The sequence below is a fragment of the Mesoplodon densirostris genome, chromosome X (genome assembly GCF_025265405.1).
Source record: "Mesoplodon densirostris isolate mMesDen1 chromosome X, mMesDen1 primary haplotype, whole genome shotgun sequence".
Lineage (NCBI taxonomy): Eukaryota > Metazoa > Chordata > Mammalia > Artiodactyla > Ziphiidae > Mesoplodon > Mesoplodon densirostris.
This window is the reverse complement of record NC_082681.1, coordinates 43,707,904-43,730,749: the sequence shown is the minus strand read 5'-3', so window position 1 is coordinate 43,730,749 and position 22,846 is coordinate 43,707,904. Positions and strand designations below refer to the sequence as shown.

The 22,846-nt window shown below is 36.9% G+C and overlaps 1 protein-coding gene across 3 annotated transcripts in view; it reads left to right on the top strand.

The window, feature by feature from the left end:
* Positions 1–22,846, top strand: part of TBC1D8B (TBC1 domain family member 8B) — a 69,584-nt gene that overhangs the window by 10,755 nt on the left and 35,983 nt on the right. For all 3 annotated transcript variants that reach the window (XM_060086586.1, XM_060086585.1, XM_060086587.1), the window contains exons 2-7: positions 5,550–5,660; positions 8,079–8,197; positions 8,694–8,919; positions 9,634–9,874; positions 12,567–12,774; positions 13,433–13,600. In XM_060086586.1, coding sequence (XP_059942569.1) covers positions 5,550–5,660; positions 8,079–8,197; positions 8,694–8,919; positions 9,634–9,874; positions 12,567–12,774; positions 13,433–13,600 — 1,073 coding nt within the window. The remainder of the gene's footprint in view (positions 1–5,549; positions 5,661–8,078; positions 8,198–8,693; positions 8,920–9,633; positions 9,875–12,566; positions 12,775–13,432; positions 13,601–22,846) is intronic.

Genomic DNA, 22,846 nt, shown 5'->3' with positions numbered 1-22,846 from the left:
GAGCTTGAGGAGTTTTTAAAAGTCCTCCAAATGATTCAAATTTGCAGTTAGGGTTGAGAATCACTATCATAGAAGAAAAAATCAAGATTCAGATAGAACTGGACAAGTTAGAATGCTCAGTTAAAATCAGTGAGCTAAAATTTATCATGGGTAAATGTAAACTGCATTTAGGTTTTTTAAAAAAATCAGCTGTACAGGACAGAGAATTCCTAGGTTGGTGCTTATGTTTGTGAAGAAGATCACAGTGGATTAGTTGATCACAAGCTTAGTGTGATAATAATATGACATAGGGACTGAAAAAGCTGGTATGATCTTTGACTGCATTAATAGAACCATGTAGCCCACAGTATAAGAAGCCTGCATTTGTTCAGATCTTACCTGGTATTCAGGTTTGAGTGACACATTTCATAAGAGACTTTGACAAATAGGTATGTTAAGAGAATGATAGAAGAAATAATAAGAGTCCCAGACAATCTCATGCAACAAACTGGTGAAAGAACTAGGTATATTTTAAGGTAGGCGAGGAGAAGAATAAGCAACGGGAGACAAGGTAACTATAATAATAATACTTGAAGACCCATCATATTGAATAGAGCATATGTTTTGTATTGCCCCAAAGTTGCAAGGAAGTATTGAATAGCATTTTATTTATCCTAAGAAAGACCCTCCTTTTTCTTTTTTTTAAGTGTATAAGAAATACCTTCATTTTTCTATCTTAAGGGTTAAAAAATGTTCATTGTAAAAATTTCAGAAAATATGTGTAGGTGTAAAAAAGAAAATAATGATCACCCATCATCCTGCTGCCCGGAGATAACCACTGTAACCAGGATTGGCTACCTAATGTGTGTGGCCCAGTGCAAAATGAAAATGCAGGGCTCTTTGTTCAAAAATTTAGAATTTTAAGATGGGTGACAGTAGCATATTAAAGCAAGCACAGGGCCCTTCTGAGCATGAGGCCTTAATGGACAGGCCACAAGCTCATAAAGCCAGCCCTGATTATAACATCTGGATATATACAGTTCACCCTTGAGCAACATGGGGTTTGAACTGTGCAGGTCCACTTATATGTGGGGTATTTTTTTCCAATAAATACAACAGTACTACATGATCTGCGGTTGGTTGAACCCAAGGATGTAGAACCGCAGATAAGGAGGGCCGACTATGAAGTTATATGCAGATTTTTGACTGTGTGGCGGTTACCTCCCCTAACCCCTGTGTTGTTCAAGGGTCAACCATAAAATATTTTAGAAATAACTTTCTAATTAGTAGAAATTCCCACCAATGTAATAGGCTGCCTTGGGAGAACTCTGGAGTTTACAGGAAAAAGCCAGGCTTTCTATCAGGGATACCATAGAACAGACGAATGTATGGGTGGTTGGACTACATGACATGCTAGGGTGTTTTTCATCTCTGACATCAGTGATGCTCTATCTCTATCCATCCAAATAACTGGTTCATGAACAATAATCATTACCTGTAAATTGCCTATTTTTTAAAATCACAGAACCTTGCTTTTTTGTTATCTTGCTGTGTCATTTAATAAAGCATTTCACATCACTTATGGTGATGAGTTTCCTTAAGAAGTTTGTTGCTACGTATATGTCAGGATGCTACCAAAACCACATAGACCTTTAATAGGGTCTAGAATATTGATACCTTACTCAGTTTTAGACATTCAAAGAATGATTTGAATTTCTTGATATTTTTAAATCTCTTGTTCTGTCATGCAGCTGAGAGACCATATCTATTCTGTTCCCAATTTAATATTGCTATAGAACTTCCCATATGTAGGCTGATTCATGACCTTGAATATTCAGGCTGTCAGATGATAAACCTCTGTGTGTATGGAAAAGCAACCCAAAGTTGTCTGCTTGTTTTCTTGTACTTTTAGAACCCAGACACTGGCACATATTAATTCCTAAATGACTTGCAGGGACTTGATGGTGATTATAGCTTAATGCGCTGGAAGACTTCCCCAAGTAACTAGAAATGTATTCTAGCACTAGCTTCCAAATTATTTGTTGCATGGTTTTACACTAACTGCCTGATTTAAAGCACTTACAAAACCCGAACAATTTCCTTTCTACGTAGTATAGAGCACTTATAACCTTGCAAACATTTCTGTTGCAAAAAAAATGACCTTTCCTGCCAGTGGTTTTGACCACTTTGTCCCCGGTCTCAAACTTTCTATCAAAGAGCTAATTGTTATTGTTACTTAGGAATGATTATCTGTGGCCTCTCCTTTCCTTTCTGCCTCCTCACACATCCACACTCCCACTGTTAACTTTCAGCTGAGCCAAACTTTTCTTTACCTCTTTGTTCTTTTTCTCATTCTTCTAATACTGCTTTTTCTAGGGTATATAAAGAAGGAAATAGAATTTGAGCTACTTTTATTTAAAGTGTGGTAAACATGAAATAAATGATTTTCCTCGCAAATTTGAAAAAACATTTTTGAAAGCTTTTTTAGAACTTAAATTCTTGGAAGCCAAATCCAGCAGCTTTAACAGTGCTGTGTTTAATGAATGCTTTTATTTGAACTCCTTTATTTTGACAGTTTTGTCAAGTTATTGCATGTTTATTTATATAAACAAACATTCATACACTTGATTCCAATTTTTCAACCTGAAGATGGTTACCTCTTTTGGTTGTTTTTTACTACTACTCTTTTAACTATTTTAGTATTTTCACTTTCCCATCTTCAAACTGAGAACATCCTCCTTTTTTCCATTTCCCGAATAATTTCAATTACATTGCTCTGAAGAAGCTATCTGCATATGTTTAGCTCCCACGTTTATTTCTTTTTTTTTAAGGACTTTAAAAAATTATTTATTTATTTATTTTTGGCTGTGTTGGGTCCTCGTTTCTGTGTGAGGGCTTTCTCTAGTTGCGGCGAGCGGGGGCCACTCTTCATCGCGGTGCGCGGGCCTCTCACTGTCGCGGCCGCTCTTGTTGCGGAGCACAGGCTCCTGACGCGCAGGCTCAGTAGTTGTGGCTCACGGGCCTAGTTGCCCCGCGGCATGTGGGATCTTCCCAGACCAGGGCTCAAACCCGTGTCCCCTGCATTGGCAGGCAGATTCTCAACCACTGCGCCATCAGGGAAGGGAAGCCCCCATGTTTATTTCTTTATCTTTCATCAACTTCCACTTTTCTTACCTTATCCTTGATCTCTTAGCCAGATCTCCAATTTCTTACACTTTTTCACTCTGAAAGTGATAGATTTTGCCTTTTATCTCCAAGCCCTTCAGTAATTCCCTCTTTATTAGTTGATATATAATCACTTCCTCTGTCTCTCCTCTTCATTCCCATTCTCTCTTCCCCGGTACTGTCTCTTTCATAATATTTTTTTGGATGTTCATATTTCTTTTTCTTAGTCTTCAATTCATATTATGGCTTTTTCATATCAGATAATTTCTTTTTTTATACAAACTTTACTTATTTATTATGTTTGGCTGCATCGTCTTAGTTGCGGCATGCGGGCTCTTCCTTGCGGTGTGCGGGCGTCTCTCTAGTTGTAGTGTGCAGGCTCCAGAACGCATGGGCTCTAGTTTGCAGCAGACGGGCTCTCAGTAGTTGTGGCACGCGGGCTTAGTTGCTCCACGGTATGTTGGAGCTTAGTTCCCCGACCAGGGATCGAACCAGCGTCCTCTGAATTGCAAGACGGATTCTTAACCACTGGACCACCAGGGAAGTCCAGATAATTTCTTCTTTCTATAAGCTGCACGTGTTGTGATTGCCAGAATCTTTCTTGATACTTGGCCCCCACTATCAAAACCCTCTGTAAGATTGCTAATTGATGTTATGCCGCATTTGTGACCCCTATTTTTACTTTTTACCAATTCCTACATCTACTTTCCCACCCTTTTCTTTCAGCTGAGCCAAATTTCTCTTTAGTTCTTTGTTCTATCTCCTACTCTTCTAATTTACCTCCTACTATGCTTATAATAACTTCCTACCTCACATCTGCCAGCCTACCTATCTTCTTATTCAAAGCTTGCTTGAAATCTTAACTCCTTTTAAGTGTGTAAAGGTAGGAAAATAGCCAAAGGCCTGTTTTATAATTGATTTATTTTTTCTAAGTCTGTATGCTACATAAAAGAGGAATGCCTCATAAAGTAAAACAAACACTCAACCAATCAAAGCTTCCAGAAAAGGAAGGTAGATTTATGTATTTCAGCCATCTCACTGATACAGTTAAGTCAACAAATTTTGCTTCTGTTGTGTCCAGCAATATGTTGAAAGTTAGGGATACAAACCCAGAGGTAGAAGACATGGCTATTGTCTCCAGAGAACTAATAATCTAGATAAGGAGGTAAGATAAATACACATGAAGCACTTAGAAAGTAGTTGTAATAACTAGCCTAATAATCAGAATTCTAGGTGGTGTCATATAGACTTTAAGTACCATAAGTAATCAGACAAAAGGGAAGGCATAATTGCTTGGGGTTGCCAGTGAGGATTTCATAGGGGAATTGGGTCTTGAAGAAAATGTAGAATTTGGATTAGCCAGACTGGGCTACAAGACTTGCCTTAGCATTTCTAGGTAAAAAGAGACTTGCTTAGCAAAGACTTTAAGGGAGAAATTAGTTGTTTAAGAAAACAGCAGGGCCTCCCTGGTGGCGCAAGTGGTTGAGAGTCCGCCTGCCGATGCAGGGGATACGGGTTCGTGCCCCGGTCTGGGAGGATCCCATATGCCGCGGAGCGGCTGGGCCCGTGAGCCATGGCCGCTGAGCCTGCGCGTCCGGAGCCTGTGCTCCGCAACGGGGGAGGCCACAACAGTGAGAGGCCCGCATACAGCAAAAAAAAAAAAAAAAAAAAAAAAAAAAAAGAAAACAGCAAACTTTATTCTAGGGAGGAGTGGGAAATATCAGATAATTAAATTGAAGAAGCTAAATGATCAAAGCCTTGAATTCCAAATTGAGAAATTAAATGTTAAAAAGAAATTCCCCTTACCTAAGCATTTTAATTAATCAAGGTTTTTTTTAATCTTGTTTAAATATCCATTGTTTTCTTATAATAGTATTAGCTAATACTGAGTCTTTTGCTATGTGCTAAGCATTGTGCTAAGTGTTTTATGTGTAATAATAACTCATTTCATCTTTACAACAACCTTTTGTGGTGGGCTCCATTTTTACCCCCTTATTTTACAAATGAGGATGAAGAAAATGTAATTACACCTGGCTCAAGTTGACACAAGTAAGTACCAGAGCCAGGATTCAAACCTAGGTAATCTCTGGTACCAGAATCTACATTCTTACCTGCTCTATACACAGCCTTGTAAAGGAGGTAAATAAGTGCTGCAAATATATCATGAGGTTTAGACAACTGAACCTGACTTATTCTTTTATTGAAAGATAATATTTTCAGGAACTACTGACATTGGAGCAGCGTGATCTCTTCATCCTGAGTATATTTTTTCTTTAAGAAAAATCTCTATAAGGAAGCTTTGGGCTAGAAATTAAAAAAAAAAACATTGGTTGTTAGTCATATGAAGCGATATTGATTTTATCTCTTGTAAAATCCTTGTTTCACCAGTCTCTTTATTACAATAGGGCTTCTGGTTGGGACTCTTGATTCAGTCTTAGACTCCACTGCTAAAGTAGCTCCATTTCGCATCCTACACCAGACACCAGATTCTCAAGTTTACCTGTCAATTGCTTGTGGTGAGTATGATTTTTAAAACATGGAATTCAAACAAATAAGGATCTTAAGAAATTGAATATTTAAATTTACTTATACTTCCCAGTTTTTTTTAATTGATTTTTATTGGAGTATAGTTGATTTACAAACAGAGTCACAGATGTAGAAAACAAATGTATGCTTACGAAGGGGGAAACGGGGTGGGGTGAGGGATAAATTGGGAGATTGGGATTGACATATATACACTACTATATATAAAATAGATAACTAATAAGAACCTGCTGTACAGCACAGCGAACTCTACTCAATACTCTGTAATGACTTATATGGGAATAGAATCTCCCCAGTTGTTTTGATTTAGAAACGAGTTAAATGTGCAGCTCTATTTGAGAGACTAGAAAGATATCTATTTATTTAAGAAGGATTATAAATTATTTTTTAAAAGTCCATTAATGTGAGGAACCTAAAGCATGTGTTCCAGCAGTGCTGATTCAGAGTAAATTTTGCTTAGTGCTACTGCTGTATGACTCCTTTCTTTAACTTATTGTGTTGGCCTAAACGTTCGTTTGGGTTTTCCATACCATCTTATGGAAAAACCCAAACGAACGTATGGGCCAACCCAATACCTCTCCTGCTTAACCCAACTGCTAGGAAGATGAGAACCTCCCCCATGAAGTACTTTGTTTCATCTCTAATAACTCAGATGAGGAGAATCAAGTTCCAAACTTAAAGGTTGATCCCTAAGAAAATTTAAGCCTAAAAATCTGAACCTTTTTTAGTTACACACCGACTTTCTCGCAAAAGGCACCATATCCTTGAAATATGAAGGGATATCTTACACATAATGCTACATATTCATCTATGTTGGGGTGGTTCAGATGCTTCCACATATATCTTTTGTGGTAGAAAAGGAATTAGGATGGTTCTTCCTAACAAAGAAACTCAAAATTAAAAAAATATATACAGTGACAGTTTACTTCTTTTATGATGCCACTACAATGTTGGTCTAAATTAGAATCTGAGATTTGTGGGTTTTTTAATGTTGAAAGGCTGCCTTTTTCTCATTCTTTCTCCCTTCTCCCCCCATTTCTTTTAAGTATACATACTTTTTTAAAAAAATAAAAGCCTGTCAATTTCTGGACAGTTCATGTGTGTGAACATACAGCATACAATTAATTTTTTTAAATGTGTGGCTTGTTTTGTGCATCTCCCTCTAAACTTCCTTTAGTGTTTCTGGTGAGTGTTTTCTCCTGGCTCTTTTAAATTGAATGCTGTTTAAACTAAATGCAGAAGATATTACACCTGCTGACATCATGAGATGTCTATAACCTCAACTCTAAATCTGGTTGGTAGAAATTATTTAGAAAAAAATATCCTTTTTTACTTAAAAAAATGGATGATAATACAACTTATTCCCCCAAATTAACCTCATACAGAAATACAGTAGTTACCTACTAATGAAGCTTCTTTATACCTAAAGGACCAAAATAAAGGCCTTAAAATTTCCCCATGGCTTTTATTTGTTGTTCATTAAAGAAAGATATTACACATGGTATGATGACTTGAGAAACATGGATACAATTCTAACTGAACTGTAGGAAATAGGCGATTTTGCAGTGTCAATAATTTTTTAATGTATCACTTCCATATATCATAAAACATACTTAGAAGTCAGGATATTTCTTTTGAATGAGATTTGTATAATCTGCAGTGCTAGAGAGATCTTAAAGGTATATGGATTATAGGGGGAAATTGATAGATATTGAAATGTTCTTCAAGCCAAAGCAACCCAGAGCTAAGTGTAGTATTTAGTCTGACCCTCAATAAACCACCTAACACTGATGCAGGAGGTCACAAGGATTTAACCTTGCTACAGGATTTCTAACCTCTTTCATAAAATTTCTTTAAGTTGACCAGACGTTTTAATGAAGGAGTTGACTCTGAGCAAAGGCTTCATACTTTCTGAGATAGAGTTGCCACAGTTGAAATCCACATTTACACAGTGTGCATAGGATTGTCATGTGCATGCTGTTTTCAGTCACACAGATAGGCACAGTACTGACTGTATTATTTGAAGGCCAAAGATTAAATTATGTATGTTTATATTCTGGTACTCTATATATTCTCTTAAAAGCACTGGTTACCGTAGGCACCAGTTACTGGCACCTTGTTTTCAGAATTTTATATCTTTTCTCATGAGTTGTATTTACTTTTCTCCACTTTCCTTAAATATTTTATCCTTTCTACTTATAGTGTTCCTACCCACATATAGTGATGAAATAGAGAATAAATGTAGTACCCCTATTCTTTTATGATGATCATTTTTGAAAATGAGCAAATATAATTTTATTTCTTTTAAAACTGAGCTTATAAATATCAAGAGCAGTTTTTTGTGTGTGGAGTTTTCTTTGAGTCTTTCATTCTCTTTTATTATGAATCAGGAGCCAACAGAGAAGAAATAACCAAACATTGGGAATGGTTAGAACAAAATATCATGAAGACCTTGTCTGTGTTTGATTCTAATGAAGATATTACTAATTTTGTACAAGGAAAGATAAGAGTAAGTGGCATGGATATATTTTGTAGATGGAATACTAAAGTCTTTGACCCTCTTATTTGAGGATCAAAGCTGCATGGCAGGTCATTGTTTTACTGCTACCTTTCAGGATTGGCAGAAGCACATATATGAATATCAGAATCAGAACTAAAGACATTGTTAAAGTTAGCGGTTAGTCTTTGGTGCCCTTGTGAGTGCTATTAGGGATATTTTCATTTCAGAATCTCTTGAGTTTGCAGTTTGAATGAACCCTTCACTCAATCAAAATAATATTTAGCACCTCTATTTGTGGTAGCTCCTTGTGAGGTATTAGAAAAAGCCTAATTACAAAATTAAACAAAATCTGCTCACCTCTGTCCTAAGAGATATGTGTGCACATGCGTGTGTGTGTGTGTGTGTGTGTGTACACAGTTTTATTCAATGAATTGTTTAAATATGTGAGAGATATTTTTGTTGGTAGGTAATTACTAACTTTCAGAAAATATTTTGTCTCCTTTAGGGATTAATTGCTGAAGAGGGAAAACATTCTTTTGCAAAAGAAGATGACCCTGAGAAATTTCGAGAAGCCCTTTTGAAATTTGAAAAATGTTTTGGTTTACCAGAGCAGGAAAAGTTAGTGACCTATTACTCGTGCAGTTATTGGAAAGGACGGGTTCCTTGTCAGGGTTGGCTGTATCTTAGCACCAACTTTCTGAGCTTCTATTCTTTTTTGTTGGGATCAGAAAGTAAGTGGTTTCTGTTGCTTACTATGACTTTGAACTTGCAGACTGACCTACCAACTCTGTGGTGGTGTTAGGTTGCATATAAAGTAATAGGATAGATATTAAGGGTAATTATACTGTATATTAAAAAGTTCACTTCATCTAGGGAAAGAATACTTTTAAGACTGGTTGTTTAACATAAGAACCATTAGAATTGTGTATAGAATGCCTTGCATATTGTGGGAGACAAATGAATATTAAATGATGATGATGATCTAGCATGTGACTCCTTTCTTTCACTTGTTCTAAACTACCTACTTTCTTTAATCTATGTTTTAATACTTGTTTTAAACATACAATATACATGTAGTAGTCATAGTACCTAATGGCTCACAGTTACAAAGAAGAATCAAACAGTACTGTTCATAGCACATGTATAGCTTTTACACCAATGGTTATATAATTGTGTAAATTGAAATATCAAATTTAATATCAGGTTTAAATATCAAATCAGAAAAAATTAAAAATTATTTAAAATTATATCTGTTCCTAGGATCACCAATTATTGTATGTTCATTGTTATGCTTCAAAATTTTAACTAATATCTTGAACTCTAAAATATTTTAGTTGTTCATAGCATTTTTCAAGTGGTTAACTATTGTTTGGAAAGACCTGATTGATAAATATGAATCAACATTGAGAAATTTAATCATATCTGCTTATAATTCTTATTTGCAGTAAAACTCATTATCTCCTGGGATGCGGTCTCAAAACTTGAAAAGACTTCAAATGTCATACTGACAGAGAGTATTCATGTGTGTTCCCAAGGAGAGAATCACTACTTTTCAATGTTTTTGCATATTAACAAAACATACCTTCTTATGGAACAGCTGGCAAACTATGCTATAAAAAGAATTTTTGATAAGGAAACATTTGATAATGACCCAATCCTTGACGATCCTCTACAAATTACTAAAAGGTATTCAAAGCTTAATTAATATTTACTTTTTAAGTATTGTTTGACCAAAGAATGGTAGCATTGAATAGCATTAAAAGTTAACTGTTCTTAAAAAAAATTAATTGTTCTATGTTATATGATAGTTTTTCTTTGGAGTAATCATAGATGTGTGGGTTTTTTTTAGTTTATTTATGTGCATTTCACAAATACTATCCTCTCCATTCCATTATGGTTTATCACAGGATATTGAATATAGTTTCCTGTGCTATACAGTAGGACCTTGTTGTTTATCCATCCTATATATAATAGTTTGCATCTGCTAATCCCAAACTGCCAATATTTCCCTCTCCCACCATCCCCCCCCACCGCCAACAGTTTCACTTTTTATTAAAAGGGTAAGTTAGTAGAAGAGTCAATGGAACATGCACTTCAGAATGAGAGTAGAGCAACCCTGGGACAAGTCATAATCTCTCAGGACCTCAGTTTTCTCAGCAGTCATTTGTACCTCAGAGAGCACTTGTGAGGAATGAGCACTATAACGTTTGAAAGCACTTTGTAAAATATAAAGCACTAGATAAATGTTAATCATTATTAATGCCTGCATCAGAAGTATCTGTCTGGTAGCTGTTTGCCACTGTATTTGGTTTGCTGAAACTGACCAGAGCCATTTCATCCTGCTCAACACTCAGAACAGTTGACTGAAGTGAGCTGAGCATGCCAAAGGGGAGGGAGGGCGGAGAGGATCCAGAAATAGCTAGTGAGAACCACTTCTGGCGAGAAGGATGAGAGTATAGACTGTATGGGAAAGTGTAAATGAGGCAAACCTAAGCTGCAGTCCTATGGATAGACCAGAACAAGTGACCTGGATGGTTGTGTGATGGCTACATAGCCCTAACTTGGGTACAGTTGTTCCTCTTGCCTATTCTTAAACCATTCCTAAAAGCTATATACATAAGGGTTCCTTTGTGAGCCTTCCTGCTTTTCTGGAAATAGATCAGCGAGGTGAATTTTTTTACACCTTATTACCAAAATTAGGTCCCAGTGTGCATGATTTATAAATAGAACTCTATAAGGATTAAAAATACAGTTTATGGGGCTTCCCTGGTGGCGCAGTGGTTGAGAGTCCGCCTGCCGATGCAGGGGAAACGGGTTCGTGCCCCGGTCTGGGAGGATCCCACATGCCGTGGGGCGGCTGGGCCCGTGAGCCATGGCCGCTGAGCCTGCGTGTCCGGAGCCTGTGCTCTGCAACGGGAGAGGCCACAGCAGTGAGAGGCCCGCGTACCGCAAAAAAAAAAAAAAAAAAAAAAAAAATACAGTTTATGTTATGTTATAGTGAGGCATTTGTTTTTGTAGGTTGTTTTTGATTGGCCACCATAAACAAACATTTTTAGCCATTTTATTTCCCTTAAAATATTCTAAAAGGCCATCTATCAATGAGTTATTCATTACCAGGTCTGTATTTAAATGAGGTGTAGGAAATTCATTTTTGTCTATGTGCAGTTTTAAAAGAGCCTATTGAAAATTGTATATATCTAAATCCTTTTTTCTAGTAAGTTAAAAAGAACAATAGCTTATTTAGACTTAGTCTCCAAATGACTTTTTTATAAACTGGAGTATCTTTATTGATTTGGCTTATTGTTTTTACTAATATGTATTACAATAGCTAAATTCAGTGTATATCCTTCCAGGCCTTTTAATGCATGAATTAAAACTTTTTGCCAAAAGCATGGAGGGGACCTAAACATCACATATTATTCTACAATCTGCTTTTTCTCCCCCTTAAAATAATGTATCATGGACATCTTTTCATTCATGTAAAAAGTCCTTATCCTTTTAAATAATAGTGAAATAGCCCACCAAATTACAATTTAAGTGAGGTAAAAATTAATGTGGTTCTCTGTTCATATTTATCAGAATTATTTTTGAAAGACATGGTGAACTGCCACATATTCAAATAGTATATGCTGGAAGGATAAATTTAGTTTTAACTTTGTTGGCTTTGAGTTCGAACTTGCATAATTTACTCACTACCCCAGATGGCATTGCTGCTTAGCACAAGTGTTTAGTGCCTCTAGAAAAATTGTGCTATTTTAAGCAATTGTTTTTTATTTATATACTTATGTATCAGTTAACAAGTCATCTGTATTTATTGACACCCATTCTGTGCCCAATACTGTGCAAGCAGTGTTGTTTTATCTTGCCTCTACTTTTGAATTTTTTAAACATTCATTTACATTTTTGCTTCACTTAATTTTAATATTATTTTTATGGACTAGTCTTCCCATCTAAATTTTGATGCCATAAGTTTTCATTATTTTATTTTGTTTGAACTGGGTAACTCTTTTGATTTTCTGATAACCAGATGTAAAAATTATTGTCTGCCAAGATTGATTTTAGCCATACTCACATGTTGTGAATATATAATAATATAGTAATCTTCCAGAAAATCACCCTTTAATAGATGGTTTGAAGACCTACATCACCTCTAACTGTTGTGCATTGTAATCTACTACTAATAATACAAAATTGGAAAAGAGAACAAACAAAATAAATTGGTTAGGAATCAGTGTTTCTTCCATTTCATAATTTGTTGAAGAACATAGCATGTAGTGCTTAATCATTCTGCTTTACAGTGCATTTAGATTAATCAATATGGACATGTGTATACTTTAGAAGTCATCATTTGAGCCCCCCCTTTTTTTCTTTCCTATAGAGGTCTGGAAAATCGAGCCCACAGTGAGCAGTTTAATGCTTTTTTTAGGCTGCCCAAAGAAGAGACTTTGAAAGAAGTACATGAATGTTTCTTATGGGTACCATTCAGCCACTTCAACACTCATGGAAAAATGTGCATCTCAGAAAACTATATCTGCTTTGCTAGCCAGGATGGCAATCTATGTAGTGTAATCATTCCATTACGAGAGGTAAAATAAATTTAGTTACATATCAGTTTTTAGTTCAAAAATGTTACCATTCACAGAGTAAAATATCCTTTAATTCTGTAAATTATTAAAAACTCAATATGCAACATCCTTTTAGTAATTTTAAATAATCATTTTTAAGTGCAGTTATATTCCTCAGGATAAGATACCATTCTTGAGGATAAGAGTACTAGGATAAGAGCCTTATAGCTCTTATTGAAAATGAAAAAAGAAAAAAAATAAAAATTAATAAACAAGATAAGGGTTTGGGATGACTCAACATGGAGCATGATCACTCAGATGTTTATGACATGGATACCAAAATTTATACTACCATATTTGATACACATGGTCAGAAAGAATAGAATTGATAGCTTTTGTGTAATTCAGAAATCAATTGCCCGTATTGTGGCACTGAATTTTTACATTTGTTTTGTCATTTTTAAAGGTTACATGTTAGTCAAACCTTTTCCTTTAGAAGTGAAATACCTTGCACCAAGGTTGCTTGTATTAGTGGTACAACTAGTACCCAAAGTCTGTTTCTTACTAAGTCCTACCACAGACCAAAACTTGTAGCCACAAAAAAATAAGCTAAACACATTTTGCCTGACCTTGTCAGTAACAAGGGAAAATGTGATTCATTTATGTTTTCATCCCCCAGGTCTTAGCTATAGATAAGACAAATGATTCCAGCAAATCTGTCATCATTAGCGTCAAAGGAAAAACAGCTTTTCGCTTCAGTGAAGTTAAAGAATTTGAGCAATTGGTGGCAAAACTCAGGCTCAAGTGCGGGGCAGCTTCAACTCAGTATCACGATATTAGCACAGAGGTAAGTATCTAGCAATCAAGTCATTTTGATAAAAAGGTTTGTGTTTTGTGTGGTCCATACTTTCAGAAGGAACTCATAGTACCTTTCCTATTTATACTTAGGTTGAGTTTTTTTAAAAGATGAATACCAAAGAAATTATATTCTCTAAGGCACATCATAAAGCAGAAGTGAGAATTAAGGACTTTATCTTTTTTTAGGAACTCAGACTTTAAAAAAAATTATTATCATTTGATCTTTCTTGACTATATTTGTGATTTATCATATATACACTCCTTGTACTTTCACATAACATGGCTTTTAACAACTCAAACTATATTTGAGAATTCAATAATGCATTGAAAAAGGACTTTCCTCTTATTGCTGTAGAGAGACAATCTATCTTTTTATTTAACATCAAGTAGGTCAGCCTTATTTGCATAATCTAGGCCAAAGCAAAATAGTGACATATCTATTTACTAGTAAAATACTAGAGAAGGCATATATTCTTGGCAGAGGGTGATTAAAAGCCTGATTTTGATGTTTGTCTTTTATGGAAATATAGATAGTTTCAGTTCAAATTAATTTTCTTTTTTTTTTTTTTTTTTTTTTTTTTTTGCTGTATGCGGGCCTCTCACTGTTGTGGCCTCTCCCGTTGCGGAGCACAGGCTCCGGATGCACAGGCCCAGCGGCCATGGCTCACAGGCCCAGCCGCTCCGCGGCATATGGGATCCTCCCAGACCGGGGCACGAACCCGTATCCCCTGCATCGGCAGGCGGACTCTCAACCACTGCGCCACCAGGGAGGCCCAAATTAATTTTCTTTTTCAATGCCAAGGAATCTCATGTTTTAATAGATTGATAAAACATCACATTATAACTACTTATATTTTAATTAAAAATTCAAAGAAAAAATCAACATTGGCTTTACTGGCTATATTATTTTACTTGGATTGGAATATAGAGGCTTTTACTTTCTCCAGAGCGGAGACTGAAAATATTATGCTAAGTCAATTAGAATGCAGGATTGACAAGACTAACTCTTCCTTTGATAATAGAAAAGCACAAAGAAAACATAATTTAAAAAATATGTGTATCTCAGTTACAGACACAGAACTTTCATGTTGGCCATTAAGAGTTTTCTTGCCCCAATTTACTAATCTTTCATTCTCTTCAAATATATACCCAGGATATACCATAGTTTGATGTGAGGACATAAGTAAAATCTGATCAGTCTTGCTGCCATATTCTTGCTTATCTCACTTTTGTTTTTCTGTCCTAGTCCATTTCAGATTCAGTCTGTATGTTGGATGTAATGCTCTGCTTATCTTTCCTTCTTTAATTTATCTGTGTCTCTTAAACCTGAATAACTGGAATTTTTTCCCCTGAAAACTCTCAGGCCCCTCTAATAGTTGGATATACTCAGCAGTTAAGAAAGGATTTTGTTTCAACATGTTTACCATCTTTTCAGATGTATGTCAAAGTTCTAAGCTTTCTAGTTTCTCTTACCCATTTTTAAAGGTTTTAATAAAGATATGTACAAAATACCAGTTGGTATACTGGGTGCTTGGAAATGTATTTTTTAAAAATTGTCATAACATTCTATTTTCCCTGAAGATTTTTATCTTAGCAATGAGGAAGAATATTAACTTGTTTTAGTGTTATCTGTATATGTCTAGCTTTATTTATAGTACATTTTTTAAAAGAGTAAAGAGAGAGCTTGTTAAATAGGAGCTGGTTCCATTTGATTTCTAAATGAACCCGTATCCCCTGCATTGACAGGCGGACTCTCAACCATTGCGCCACCAGGGAAGCCCTGTCGTTACACTATTTTATAGCTATACCTAGCATACTAAAACAAAAAGAAAAAATATATTCTGTAATTTTACCAAATCTGGTAAAATTTACACAAACAACAAGACTTTTTATTCTAAATCTCAAAGAAATTTAAATCAACAAATCTAAATATGAATACAAGAAGGACTAGGAAATTTTTCCTGTGAGTACATCAAAATGTGATACAAAGAACAAATGCTCCCTGGGGCTTCCCTGGTGGCGCAGTGGTTGAGAGTCCGCCTGCCGATGCGGGGGACACGGGTTCGTGCCCCGGTCCGGGAAGATCCCACATGCCGCGGAGCGGCTGGGCCCGTGAGCCATGGCCGCTGAGCCTGTGCGTCCGGAGCCTGTGCTCCGCAACGGGAGAGGCCACAACAGTGAGAGGCCTGCGTACCGCAAAAAAAAAAAAAAAAAAAAAAAGAACAAATGCTCCCAGAAACAATTGGGATTGTACGTACGTACCAGTTCTGTCTAAATTTTTAAATATGTCAATTAAAATTCTCCACATTTTGTTAAGTTATATTAAAATCTGGGTGCATACACAGGTTTTGAAAAATTCTAATCAAATGCTTAGAAAACACATTATTTTTTTTATTTTTTATTAACACATATACTCAAGAAATATTACCAGATATGGTAATTTTTCAAAACTATACTAAATGAAAGAAAAGTGGGCCCTTTTAGCTTAATTTTAAGCAAAGTGGCCTAAGAGGGAAAATACTGCTAAAGTTCCTTTACTTGATGCTTTGAGACTACATTATAAGTGGATCATGGGAACTATAGAATGTCAAGAAGAGGTAGAAATTGAGCTATGTATGCATTGAAGTGTTTAGAAGGGCAAATATCTTCTACAGATTATCAAAGCATATATAAACATACTTGTTTCATTAGTTTTCATAACCAGCCCTATCTTTCTAAGTTTTTTAAATTAGAAGTAATGGCTTCCTTATCCTACACAGTAATGCAGATAAGAATAATAGTTTAACCCACACAACTGGTGTTTGTTTGCCTTAATAAGAATAAAGTAATATGTTTTCTGTAACTATAATATAAATTAGGCTGTGTGGAGTAGATTTATTTCAACGTTAGGAAATCAGAAGTTTTATTAAAAATAAAATTAGCGCCAATTTAAAATTACGTGCTATGAACAGGAGCCTATTTTAAGATAAGCTTCTGATATCTAAGAGAAGTATTTCCTTGTATTTTTGCTGTCATTTTTTATCTTACAGGTCAACTCTGGCCCCCAACCATCATTATTATGCTGAGTTTGTGAGATATTCTAATTTAAATCTAATAGTTTGTAGAAAAGTTACACATAAAGAAATATTAATCTTTAACCTGCCTTTTCTTCACCTTTAGAAGGCATTTGCTATTTCTAAAGTCAATAGCAGATACCAAAAAGCAAACCAAGTCTAAGAATACCTGTTATAAAGTCAACAACCTGTGTTGCTTCCTCATGTGATTGGATTTTGCTCAGACACTAAATGTCTGATGAGTGCCAAATTTATAACTGTCACAAGTGTGAGCACCCGAATAAATGGATATATAAAATTGGTATGGCCATGGGGTAAAATCCTCCCATTCAAAAGAGCCAGAGCCAAAAAAAAAAGTTAAGTTATTTAAGCTTAGTTTCCTGAATACTTTATTATGCTCTTCAAACAATTCAAATATTAAATTGATTTAAACCAACATCTTTGAAGGTGAATATGTTAATGTGATTTTTGTGAATACTTAAAAGGTAATCATGGATAGAAGCAGCACACTTGTCATCCCTTTTATATATTGATGTTTGGGGTTTCATAACATAAGGGTTAATTTTTCTTTTCCTTCTTGGCTACTTTTCCTGTAGTTTAGATATACTACTAATAGATAAACTGGTTCCTCAGTCATATGGCCTAAATTAAGGGAATGTACTTTGCTTGAGACCCAGACTCCAAACATGAATTTTTAAGTCGGTTTTGCAAAAACATAATCCCTCATTAGAACAGCAAAATGTAACATTAATAGTAAAGTAGACTTGTCAAAACAAGCTTTTTAAAAAAGAAAAGTGTTGTAATATTGGACGTATACTCACTAGTAGTTTTTTCCTTTGTAAGATTCTTCTGTCCTACCCTTATATTCAGACATTGATTTGAATACTCCTTTTAAACTTTCCCTGAATCCTCTTAACTTCCAACCCTCTAGGTCTTGTTGGCTTCGTGGGTTTCAAGGTGAAATACTACTGGACTGCTTTACCCTAAACTTCTACTTTTCCTCCACCTTAGTCATGAACATTCTTTTCATCTTTCTTAAGCTACTAAAGTTAAAGGGATGATGTTAAGTGAGCCTTTTTTTAGTACCTCTAGTGGTAACTTCAGACTTCTGGTATAGTTACAATCCACAGAAGCTGGGTAACTGATATGTATTCAGAGTAAAGCTTTGGAGATCATAAAAATAATGTGGAAATGCAAGGGACCCAGAATAGCTAACACAGTATTCAAGAGGAAGAACAAAGTTGGAGGACTCACAATTCTCAATTTCAAAACTTACTACACAGCTGTAGTAAACAAGACAGCATGATCCTGGTGTAAGGTTAGACATATAGATCAGTGTAGTAGAATTGAGAGTCTTGAAATAAAATCTTACATTTATGGTCAATTGATTTTTTAAAATTAATTTTATTTTTGGCTGCGTTGGGTTTTCGTTGTTGCGTGCGGGCTTTCTCTAGTGGTGGTGAGTGGGGGCTACTCTTCGTTGTGGTGTGTGGGCTTCTCATTGCAGTGGCTTCTCTTGTTGCCGAGCATGGGCTCTAGGTGCGTGGGCTTCAGTAGTTGTGGCACATGGGCTCAGTAGTTGTGGCTCGCAGGCTCCAGAGCACAGGCTCAGTAGTTGTGGAGCATAGGCTTAGTTGCTCTGCGGCATGTGGGATCTTCCGAGACTAGGGATTGAACCTGTGTCCCCTGCATTGGCAGGCAGATTCTTAACCACTGTGCCACTGGGGAAGTCCCTGGTCAATTGATTTTTCAACAGAGTGCCAAATAAATGCAAAGAGGGAAATATAGTCTATTCAACAAATGGTGTGGGCACAATGGATTTCCACATACATATACTTTGGGTTTTGTTTGTTCTTCTTTCTCTAGTTCCTTTAGGTGTAAGGTTAGATTGTTTATTTGAGGTTTTTCTTGTTTCTTGAGGTAGGCTTGTATAGCTATATACTTCCCTCTTAGAACTGCTTTTGCTGCATCCCATAGGATTTGGATCATCATTTTTTTCTCTGTCATTTGTCTCTAGGTGTTTTTTCATTTCCTCTTTGATTTCTTCAGTGATCTCTTGGTTATTTAGTAACGTATTGTTTAGCCTCCATGTGTTTGTGTTTTTTACGTTTTTTTCCCTGTAATTCATTTCTAATCTCATAGTGTTATGGTCAGAAAAGATGCTTGATATGATTTCAGTTTTCTTAAATTTACTGTGGCTTGATGTTTGACCCAAGATGTGATCTATCCTGGAGAATGTTCCATGCACACTTGAGAAGAAAGTGTAATCTGCTGTTTCTGGATGGAATGTCCTATAAATATCAATTAAATCTATCTGGTCTATTGTGTCATTTAAAGCTTCTGTTTCCTTATTTATTTTCATTTTGGATAATCTGTCCATTGGTGTAAGTGAGGTGTTAAAGTCCCCCACTATTATTCTGTTACTGTCGATTTCCTCTTTTATAGCTGTTAGCAGGTGCCTTATGTATTGAGGTGCTCCTATGTTGGGTGCATATATATTTATAATTGTTATATCTTCTTCTTGGATTGATCCGTTGGTCATTATGTAGTGTCCTTCTTTGTCTCTTGTAACATTCTTTATTTTAAAGTCTATTTTATTTGATATGAGTATTGCTATTCCAGCTTTCTTCTGATTTCCATTTGCATGGAATATCTTTTTCCATCCCCTCACTTTCAGTCTGTATGTGTCCCTAGGTCTGAAGTGGGTCTCTTATAGACAGCATATATATGGGTCTTGTTTTTGTATCCATTCAGCAAGCCTGTGTCTTTTGGTTGGAGCATTTAATCCATTCACGTTTAAGGTAATTATCTATATGTATGTTCCTATGACCATTTTCTTAATTGTTCTGTGTTTGTTTTTGTAGGTCATTTTCTTCTCTTGTGTTTCCCACTTAGAGAAGTTCCTTTAGCATTTGTTGTAGAGCTGGCTTGGTGGTGCTGAATTCTCTTAGCTTTTGCTTGTTTGTAAACCTTTGGATTTCTCCGTCGAATCTGAATGAGATCCTTGCCGGGGAGAGTAATCTTCATTGTAGGTTCTTCCCTTTCATCACTTTAAGTATATCATGCCAATCCCTTCTGGCTTGTAGAGTTTCTGCAGAGAAATCAGCTGTTAACCTTATGGGAGTTCTCCTGTATGTTATTTGTCATTTTTCCCTTGTTGCTTTCAGTAACTTTTCTTTGTGTTTTATTTTTGTCAGTTTGATTACTGTGTGTCTCAGCATATTTCTCCTTGGGTTTATCCTGCCTGGGACTCTCTGCACTTCCTGGACTTGGGTGGCTATTTCCTTTCCCATGTTAGGGAAGTTTTTGTCTATAACCTCTTCAAAGATTTTCTCTGGTCCTTTCTCTCTCTCTTCTACTTCTGCAACCCCTATAATGCAAATGTTTTTGTGTTTAATGTTGTCCCAGAGGTCTCTTGGGCTGTCTTCATTTCTTTTCATTCTTTTTTCTTTATTCTGTTCCGCAGCAGTAAATTCCACCATTCTGTCTTCCAGGTCACTTATCCGTTTTTCTGCCTCAGTCATTCTGCTATTGATTCCTTCTAGTGTAGTTTTTTTTAAATTTTATTTATTTATTTATTTATTTATTTTTGGCTGTGTTGGGTCTTCGTTTCTGTGTATGGGCTTTCTCCAGTTGCAGCGAGCGGGGGCCACTCTTCATTGTGGTGCACAGGCCTCTCACTGTCGCGGCCTCTCTTGTTGCGGAGCACAAGCTCCAGACGCACAGGCTCAGTAGTTGTGGCTCATGGGCCTAGTTGCTCCGCGGCATGTGGGATCTTCCCAGACCAGGGCTGGAACCTGTGTCCGCTGCACTGGCAGGCAGATTCTCAACCACTGCACCACCAGGGAAGCCCCTTTCTAGTGTAGTTTTCATTTCAGTTATTTTATTGTTCGTCTCTGTTTGTTCTTTAATTCTTCTAGGTCTTTGTTAAACATTTCTTGCATCTTCTTGATCTTGCCTCCATTATTTTTCTGAGGTCCTGGATCATCTTCACTATCATTATTCTGAATTCTTTTTCTGGAAGGTTGCCTATCTCCACTTCATGTACTTGTTTTTCTGGGGTTTTATCATGTTCCTTCATCTGGTACATAGCCCTCTGCATTTTCATCTTGTCTATCTTTCTGTGAATGTGGTTTTGTTCCACAGGCTGCAGGATTGTAGTTCTCCTTGCTTCTGCTGTCTGCCCTCTGGTGGATGAGGCTATCTAAGAGGCTTGTGCAAGTTTCCTGATGGGAGGGACCGGTAGTGGGTAGAGCTGAGTGTTACTCTGGTGGGCAGAGCTCAGCAAAACTTTAATCCTCTTGTCTGCTGATGGGTGGGGCTGGGTTCCCTCCCTGTTGGTTCTTTGACCTAATGCAACCCAACACTGGAGCCTACCTGGGCTGTTTGGTGGGGCTAGTGGTGGACTCTGGGAGGGCTCACACCAAGGAGTACTTCACAGAACTTCTGCCTCCAGTGTCCTTGTCCCCACCGTGAGCCACAGCCACCGCCTGCCTCTGCAGCAGACCCTCCCAACACTAGCAGGTAGGTCTGGTTCAGTCTCCCCTGGGATTACTGCTCCTTCCCCTGGGTCCTGATGCCCACACTACTTTGTGTGTGCCCAGGAAGAGTGGAGTATCTGTTTCCCCCAGTCCTGTCAAAGTCCTTCAGTCAAATCCCACTAGCCTTCAAAGTCTGATTCTCTAGGAATTCCTCCTCCCTTTGCCAGACCCCCAGTTTGGGAACCTGATGTAGGGCTCAGGACCTTCACTCCAGTGGGTGGACTTCTGTGGTATAAGTGTTCTCCAGTGTGTGAGTCACCCACCCAGCAATTATGGGATTTGATTTTACTGAGATTGCACCCCTCCTACCATCTCACTTTGGCTTCTCCTTTGTCTTTGGATGTGGGGTATCTTTTTTGGTGTGTTCCAGTGTCTTCCTGTCAGTGATTGTCCAGCAGCTAGTTGTGATTCTGGTGTTCTCACAAGAGGGAGTGAGAGCACGTCCTTCTACTCTGCCATCTTGGTTCCTGTCCCTTTCATCACTTTAAATATGTCCTGCCACTCTTTTCTGGCTTGCAGAGTTTCTGCTGAAAAATGAGCTCTTAACCTTATGGGGATTCCCTTGTATGTTATTTGTTGCTTTTCCCTTGCTGTTTTCAATATTTTTGTTTGTATTTAATTTTTGATAGTTTGATTAATATGTGTTTTGGCATGTTTCTCTTTGGGTTTATCCTGTATGGTACTCTCTGTGCTTCCTGGACTTGATTAACTATTTCCTTTCCCATGTTAGGGAAGTTTTCAACTATAATCTCTTCAAATATTTTCTCAGATCCTTTCTTTTTCTCTTCTTCTGGGACCCCTATAATTCGAATATTGGTGCGTTTAATGTTGTCCCAGAGGTCTCTGAGACTGTCCTCAATTCTTTTCATTCTTTTTTCTTTTTTCTGCTTCCTGGCAGTTATTTCCACCATTTTATCTTCCAGCTTACTTATCTGTTCTTCTGCCTCAGTTATTCTGTTATTTGTCCCTTGTAGAATATTTTCAGTTTCAGTAATTGTATTGTTTATCACTGTTTGTCTGCTCTTTATTTCTTCTAGATCCTTGTTAAATGTTTCTTGTATTTTCTCCATTGTTTCTGAGATTTTGGGTCATCTCCACTGTCATTACTGTGAATTCTTTTTCAGGTAGGTTGCCTATTTCATGTTCATTTATTTGGTCTTATAGGTTTTTACCTTGCTCCTTCATCTGTAACAAATTTTTTTGTCATTTCTTTTTTTTTTTTTTGATGGGTGATGCTCTATTCCTGTCTTACTGGTTGTTTGGCCTGACACATCCAGCACTGGAGTTTTCAGGCAGTTAGATGGAGCTGGGTCTTGGTGCTGTGATGAGGCCCTCCAGGAGGCCTCACTCCGATTGATATTCCCTGGGGTGTGAGATTCTCTGTTAGTCCAGCGGTTTGGACTCAGAGCTCCCACCACAGGAACTCGGACCTGACCTCTGGACTGGGAACCAAGATTCCACAGCCTGGTCACTGGGGGCTCCTCCTGTCCCCTTAGGTGTCTGTAGTCCCTCACCAGTGCCTGGTAGGTGCCCTAGTTGTGAGGAGCTGTAAATTCCGCGTACTCCTAGTATGCCATCTTGACTCCACCCTTCAGCATGGACATTTTAACAATATTAATTTTTTAAAAAAATATATTTATT